Source organism: Drosophila novamexicana, unplaced genomic scaffold, assembly GCF_003285875.2.
Source record: "Drosophila novamexicana strain 15010-1031.04,08,12 unplaced genomic scaffold, DnovRS2.1 tig00001395-arrow-arrow-pilon, whole genome shotgun sequence".
Taxonomy (NCBI): domain Eukaryota; kingdom Metazoa; phylum Arthropoda; class Insecta; order Diptera; family Drosophilidae; genus Drosophila; species Drosophila novamexicana.
In genome coordinates, this window is record NW_020824854.1 from 788,421 (window position 1) to 796,726 (window position 8,306).

Sequence of the window (8,306 nt, forward strand, 5' to 3'; positions counted from 1 at the left end):
TCTACGATTATAATCTATATTATCTTTTGATGAGGTTTTAGTTTATCGACACAATACTCGTATTATATGAGGGCTAAGTGGTACCATATAAACGTGTCCTAAATTGTAGTTAATATTAAATTTAGCCATGCGAGGGAAGTTTTGGCATTCTGAATATTGAACATAGGTAAAATATATCGTATCTAATGCTCAAAATTGATTTTATTTTTAGGTATAAACTTTCCTCTCTTTGCCATGAGAATTGTTTCTCTCTGACTTTTAAGCACCTGAACTTGCTCAAAAAATAACTTAAAAAGGAAATTTCAAATCATGTTTTGGTATCTTTTTTTCTGTGATAGAAAAAATCTTTAAATTTCTTTACGTTTTCCAACACTAGGCACACAAAAACTTTAACCTTTACATAGGACTCCATGTGGGGCCCCCTGCAGCTCGTTTCCTGAATTTGCATGCTCCATTCATGAATAATCCGTGTGACACTTGCGTTTTATGGCTTTGCATAGTTTGTTATTGTTGTTGTTGGGAATCAGAACCAACTGCAGTTAGTTAGTAGGACGCAGGAGGTACTAGCCAGCAGTAGCCCAACAGGTGGCGTTGCCAGGCAATTTTTCATGCTGAATGTCGGCGCTGATAGCGAAGCGTAATTATTATGCTGGACTCTCTCTCTGTTTGCATAAGAACAACGTGGCGGTGGGCCAAAGAGTAGGGGGTATATGGCTTGTAAATGGCTATGGAAATGCGATTGGAGTAGTTTTTGCTGTTGCTGGGACGCATAAACGCCTCCAGGCATGCAAAGAGGATAAGAAACATTTAGATGCAAATTTAACAAGGTATCTGGTAGATGTCGAAGGTTGAATACCCTAGAGGACATGTATTAGCAGATAACACATACCATTGTAAACACATATCTATGCACGATAGAGAGAAAATATAATGAAAATATTTAAAATAATATAATAATAATAATAATAAAAATAATAATAATAATAATAATAATAATAATAATAATAATAATAATAATAATAATAATAATAATAGCCATGAAAACATTTGAAGAGGGAGGGAAAACCTGTATTCAATATAGTCTTCATATAAATATAAAAATAATAAAGGTAGAGAGAGGAAAGCCCTTAATAAAAAAGGTTTCACATATAGATAACAATAATAATGCCACAAAAGTTAAAAAAAGGCTCGAACCCATAATGAAAATATTATCACTTATAAATAATAATAAAATAATAATGATGCAAACATTTAAATAGTGAGAAAAAATAACCGTAATCAAAATGGTCTACCAAGTGGCGGCCATGTTTGTGCACAACTGCAAGATGGCGTCCGGCATCCGTTATAACGGCAGCTACCTAAGCCCAACCCGAAAGCCACCCTTTTAGCAGCACTTCCGCAACACTTTCGCTATAGTTGCCACCAAAACCCACCCGCAATTGTTGTTGCCCTTGTTGTTGTTCTTGTTGTTCTAGTTGTTGTTGTTGGGTGTCTGCTACAATTCCGCTTGGCAAAAGTTTGCCTTTGCTTTGTTGTTGCTCTTGTCGCGTGTTGGTTGTTTTTGGGCCCAGCTTCCGTTGTCGCCAGGCTGCTCAACTGCAACTTCCTGCCAGCCAGCAACCCCTCGCCCCCTCCGTGTGACAATCCAGTCTTCATTCTGCCTGGCCAGCTGGCTTATTTAGCTTTGGTTTAATTTGACAAAACAGCGCATTTAAGCGCCGTGTAATTTACGTAGCTGCTGCCGTCAGCTGCCTGCTGCAATGGCTATGGCCAAAAGGTCAAAGGATAGCGTGAATAATGCAACAAACAACAACAACCCCAACAACAACAACAATGTTGCACAGTTTGCAGAGTGCCGCTTACAGTTTGCTAATTGAGTTGCAGTGCTGTGCAGGTTGCCTAATGTAGGTAATTAGAGTTGCAAGTTGCCAAAAAAAACGAAAGAAAATAGAAGCTAGCCAAGACAACAGCAGCAGCAGCAACAACAACAACCACAACTGTCACAGCAGCTGCAGCTGCTGTCAATTTGCATAATCAGAGAACTGGCACCTAGCGGCAACTTTGTCTCTTTTGAGGGATTACGAATATTTCGCTTTTCAGACACTAGATTCACAAGAAGAGATAACAATTGCAGCGCCAAACAAATGCGATTTGCAAGAAAGGTGCCATTAAAATTTGATAAGAGGATTTCATAAACATGTGTTAAGAAGTAAAACAGGCAGCATGCACATATCTGAGCTAAGTTGTTTATATAATCACGTTCAACATAAACAAACGAATTGATCTAATAAAATCTGTCTGTTAGTCTCCATTCCAGATATTTAAAAAGTAATGGAGTTTCTTCCTAAAAATATTATATTTTATTATTATTTAATTTAAAACTGGATAAGCAGCATATCTCCATTCTATAAACTTAAAGTCAAGGGAAAAAATAAATACAATACAATTTAATAAATGAATGAAAAATGGTTTTAATCATTGGAGTATTGCATCTCATATGCGTATCGAGAGCAAAGCATATTTATATAATTTTCACAAAGTCAATACATTTTAGGTTTATTAATACGCAGGGAATAAGAACATTTAAGTTCCCCCATTTTTTTCATTCGGCTAAATATTTAATTATTATTATATATATATATTTATTTTGGTTTGCCAGGAATAGAAAGTTCCCAGTACGATAAACTATTATTATATACCTATATTGTAGGAAGTTGAACTTATTTGATTTAACTATGCTGGAGATCGAGAATGTGTGCTCTTTTAAGACTTCTTGCTGCTAGACTATTATCTGATTTAAGGCCTACAGATTCAATGCTTGGTTATTACGTTATTACTTTGAATTATATTTATATTTGAATTATATTTATATATATTCTTATATATTATAAAGACTTACAGTTAAGTTTGTGGAATATGTTGAAAAAGTTGCAGTTTTCAGTTTTCAGCAGCAGCAACAGGGCGTAAATGTTTTTCATGCATCGGAAAATTTAAAAGTTGACCAGGTAGAAGTTGAAGTTTTGTCATACAAAAAGCCTCAATTTGTGCACACACACACAAACAACCACACACACACACGCACACGCGCAGTTGTTATGGCAACAAACCAAATTTTATGGTTATCCAAAGAGTACGTGCTGCAATTGGCTGGCAAAAGCAAATGCACGTGAGCAATGGGCCAACAAAACGAGCGCAACTTGCCACATGTGGCAAATTAAGTTAAAATTAAGCAATTAATTTAATTAGTGCACTGCGTACGGGGGATGCACACACGCAAACATACACACGCGCGGCCCCACTGTCACTTGCCACACACGCATGCAACAGTTGCAATTAAGCAGCCCACACACACATACACACATTTACAGTTTCAGTTGCACTTGCAATTGCAGCTGCCGTCGGCCATTTGCAATGGCGGAAATTACAAACACAAATTAATGTATACACGTATATGCAAAAGGCTGACACACACACACATATGCAAACATATATAAATGCACACTTCTATAAAAAATCATTTAACGCGATTGCATTTAAGATGAAAAATGATTTTATGGCGCCTACCGCTTGCACCTCGCACCTCGCACCTTGCACTGCGGCAAAAAGTAGCAGGCTGTAGTAGAAGAAAAGTGTTGGGAAATTCATGCATCAATACAAAAAGCAATCGACTCCTCAATTAAGCAAATAAATGCAACGGCCAGCAAAATTCATCAATTCCAATTACAGACATTTTTAACGAAAAATTACATTCAAAAAGTATAAAAAATAATAATAAACAAAACCGAACAGAAATTGTAAATGGGCTCTGACAGCAAACATTGAAAGTGTTTTAATTTTAGCGATAGGTTCTTTGCCTTTGTTAAATAAAGCGTTTAAACGAAATCAAAATGAAAGTTAAATATGAGCGTAATTCTATAAAATTGTATACAAAAAAAAAAAACTAGCAAATATATGTTTTAAAAAAATGTTCTTTAAATATGCTAGATATGCTAACCGGGTAATGTCTTTTAGTAAAAGACTTTTATTTTACTTTTATTTTACCCTGAACCCATTAAAAATGGATATAAGGGTATATTGTATTTGTGCGAAGTCCAAATGTATGTAACAGGCAGAAGGAAGCATCTCCGACCCCATAAAGTATATATATACTTGATCAGCATCAATAGCCGAGTCGATCTAGCCATGTCCGTCTGTCTGTCCGTCCGTCCGTCTGTATGTATGAACGCAAGGATCTCAGAATCTATAAGAGTTAGAGAAATTTTAGATGTAGATGCTCCTAGTTCCCGCGCAGATCGAGTTTATTTCCGATAATCGATAACTTACTCCGTTTCCAAGCAATCGATAAAAAATCGATATCGACATCCTGTTTTTTTTAGCAAATTGGGTAAATAATAAGAGCTAGAGCCACCAAACATGATATGTTGCTTCTAGAATATTATAGATATTTCAAGTATCTTTCATTTCATACCTATCGCCACCGCCCCGCTACCACCCCGAGCTATAAATCAAGTTAATAACCCAACTTTTATTGCCAACTAATTTAAACCACAATTTAAATGCAATTGACTTTTTCAGAATACACAAATATTTTATGGTACAATAAGATATACTGTAGAAAATTTCATAAAGATCGGTTAAGAAAAACCAAAGTTATATGCAACTGCGCAATTGAATGGGGCAGCAGCTTTAAGAATTTCTGTATACATGTACACACATACATTCTTGGGCGTCTGCTTCGCATTCTAACAGCATGGTAATTGCATCTTTTATTTGTAATGTTATTTTAGTTCCTTTTTTTATCATAAGTGGTGCGATCTGTCGCGAGTTCGAGCCCTACCGGGGAAAGTAATATTTTATTTTTTTTTTGCTGGTGTGGCTGTTGAGTAGAGTCGAGCCCTGCCAAGGGAACTTTTTTTTATTAATTTATTTGGTGTGGAATAAGAAGGTTCAGGGTATCCCCTAGTCGGGAGCTCCCGACTAGAACCTCTTACTTGTTTTCTTATACATTTTTCATATTAACAGGCTATCTTGCAGCTTGTTTCTTCAACATTTCAATTGCTTTCAATACTACATTTTCTTTTCTTATTTCTAATTTCCTTAAGTATTATTATATTTTATCTTCCCCCACTTATTAACTTCAACATCCTTTGCTGCAAGTTCTTAAATTCTAATAGCGAACTGCTCTATTTGCTCACCTTTATTTAATAAATTCTCACGCCAATCTCAGCTCTTAAACTGAAGTGTCAGAACTATTTGTGCTTGTTGTCATCTGTTTGCGCTTATGATTATATGTGGTTGGACATTATTAGTTGGTCTGGGTACATTTCATGCTGACCACTCAACACTCGAATTACATGGGTACACATTGCGTGCGGCCAGCCCTCAGAGTTCCTCGAGCACCTCAAAGATGGCATTCGAGTGTTTGCATTTGCATAGTGCATGTAAATATTGTGACAGTTGTAACATTACCCAAACAGGGGCTCTAAACGGTTAGTTTAGATATTATCAGGGTGTAAAAACTGATAACTGAAGAGAACATTTGAAACTAGAAGCGAGTGTATAGAAGTACTTGCTTTCAAGTTAAACAGAACTGTTTGGTTGAGTGTTTGTAGTACCAAATAATTATCTTAATTTTATAAAATCTTTTTCTCTTTAATATTATTAATTAACTTACTATTTAGACTCTTTCGGAGCAATAATAGCTGTATATAATATAAAGTCAAGTGAATGGATTTGAACTGGCAATCTCTCACTTGCTAGTTCAACGCTGAGGCAGCTAAGCTGTGCGGGCTTATTTGGCTGATGTTGTACATACATGAAGTTCGAATTTTCTAAAACTCCGTATTAGTTCTTTAGACTCAAAAGGAAACTTCATAACCCTAACCTCCTAGGCCACTCAGGACACTCTCGTTTATATATTGAAAAAACTGATTTTGTACATTCTTCATTAGCTCGTCTTTTAAGTCTTTTAACACTGCTCACATTAAATTAATGAAATGCCTGCTCAACTTTATTTTTACATTTTGTATGCTTGATAAAGATGTATGTGCAGAACTTGTTCAAGTCCGTCAGCAGCTGACATCTTCAGTGGTTCTTGCAGCGCCCAAAGTAAATATAAAATAATCTCACACCTTGGCCTAAGTAGGTGCCATCGAGCCAGAACCTTTAAGTAGAGCCCTCCAAGCCACTGACCAGCTCAGTTGCTCGCGCATCGTTCAAGCCAACAGTTCTTGAAAGCTGAAAGTGCCAGAGAGTTGGTATTTGCGAACTCAAGAACTGGTTTCACTCAAATCGTCTCAATCTCAAATCAGAATGTTGCAGCTGTCGTTGATGCTGATGTTGATGTGCGGCTTGTTGCAAGTCCAAATGCAGCCCGTGGAACAGGCGGCAGCCACGATGCCGGAGGACAGTGAAGGCGCTCGTGCGCTGTACGATCAACGGCAGACGGGCAAATACAATATACACGTCAGCATCAAGGATGTGGCCATCATAGAGGTGGATCAAAATGAGCTAGCCGATGTAAGTGTGTAAAGGAATGTGACCAAGACAAGTTGGACAAGAAAGAGCGAATGTTTTCGGCAAGCCGCATATGAAATACTCTTGTAGAATTGTGGCTTATGGTTTTGCAGATATGTGGGAAGATTTGTGAAGCCCGCAATTGCTCGTATCTTGAAAAACAGAAAAGTTTTGTTCTTGCTAAAAGCAATACTAATAGTAGTTAGATCTTGAACAAATAAGGGCTGTATTTGGAAACTAATGTATGTCAGCATCGGTCAAGTTATTTGGTCAAGTTACTTGTATATGAACTCTATTACTAATCTATCATACCTCTCAATCCTCGAATTAGCTCTAGTTACTGATCACAGCGATCTAAAAAATTTAAAGACAAACTCATAATACCCTCTGCAAGGGTATACAAATGCGTTTGTGTGTGCAGCTAACGAGTTGACGAGGCTAAAAATAACTTCTTTATTTTTTGCATTTCATTAGGAATCGTATATAGCGGAGGACGAGGACTATTACTATGATGATAGTGCGCTGACCATAAAACCCATCAAGTTTACCACCGATGCCAGCACAGCGACAACAACAACAACAACAGCTGAAACTACAACAACAACAACATCAACAACACCAACAACTCCGGTGCCTGTGAGCACAGCAGCAATTGTTGGCATACCAACGCCCAGCAGCAACATGAGCGCGTACAGCGCTCAGCTCTTGGCGGACATTGCTGCCACACAGCGTTTGCGGCCCAAGTCAAACAATTTAATTATTATGGACACGCCCATTGGCGGCTCATCAACGATGTTGCCCAAATGGTTGCATGCGCGCTCCAAGGATGAGCCCATCACAACAACAACAGATGCTGGCCCCTTGCCCGCCAATATAGAGTATACGCCCGCTCAAGGTCACGATTCGCCAATTTTCAAGGTCAAAGTGCAACGTGCCGCGCCCGCCGAGACGCCAGCACGTTGTCGCGCCCATCAGTACCGCGATGCGCAGGGCAAGTGCCGCACCAAACGTTCCGGGTCCATCTTGTAAGCGAGTTAATAAAAAGAAAAAAAACACATAATCAGCTTATCACATGTGTCTTCTCTTTCCTTTCTCACTCACTCTCTCTCTCCCTCTCTCGCTCTCTTCACTCGTTTCTTTGTCTCTTCTTAGAAGAAAGCTGTTCAGCATGCTGGTGTCGCTGCCCTTTACAGGCAATCGTCATGCTCATCATGGACATGGTCTTCAGGTGTCGCCTTAACGTGTACCCGAAATGATTGCGCACTTTTACTCTTAAGCACACTAATTTGGTATTATGATAAGAATTGTCTCTAGCTATTTATTAAGTGCCTGCAATTACCAATTACATTTGCTTGATTTATAATTAAAGCCTTAAATACTTTGACTGATTTCTCAATTGATGGTTCTTTGGGCTTGTAGTCTTATTTCTAGATAGTTTGAAACTATTTATCAAACTTTGAAACCGCCTTCGTCATATACATATACATAGATCAGATATTGGGGACCTACCATTAAGTACATATAACAGCATTTTGCTTGACAACACAGGCGAAACATTATTATAATTTTTTAAAACTAATAAATCTAGCATTTCTTTGATGTTTTTAAATTATTATTAATTATTGATTTGTGCTTGCAAATTTTCTTTTCAACTCAAGAAATACATAAAAGTTGTCAATTTCTGCTGGACTTTAGCCGGCGATTTCTCGCTTGCTAGTTCGATGCTTAGAAAACAAAGCCACGCTGGCTTTTGAACTTCATGTTTGACTACCACAATCCCCTGATAGTGC

The 8,306-nt window shown here is 37.7% G+C and overlaps 1 protein-coding gene across 1 annotated transcript; it reads left to right on the top strand.

Moving 5' to 3' along the window:
* Nucleotides 1-6,312: 6,312 nt before the first annotated feature.
* LOC115767424 (endochitinase A) lies at nt 6,313-7,756 on the top strand. The gene is made up of 3 exons (XM_030711700.1): nt 6,313-6,519; nt 6,991-7,541; nt 7,669-7,756. The coding sequence occupies exons 1-3, from the start codon at nt 6,313-6,315 to the stop codon at nt 7,754-7,756; spliced, it is 846 nt and encodes a 281-aa protein (XP_030567560.1).
* Nucleotides 7,757-8,306: the final 550 nt, after the last annotated feature.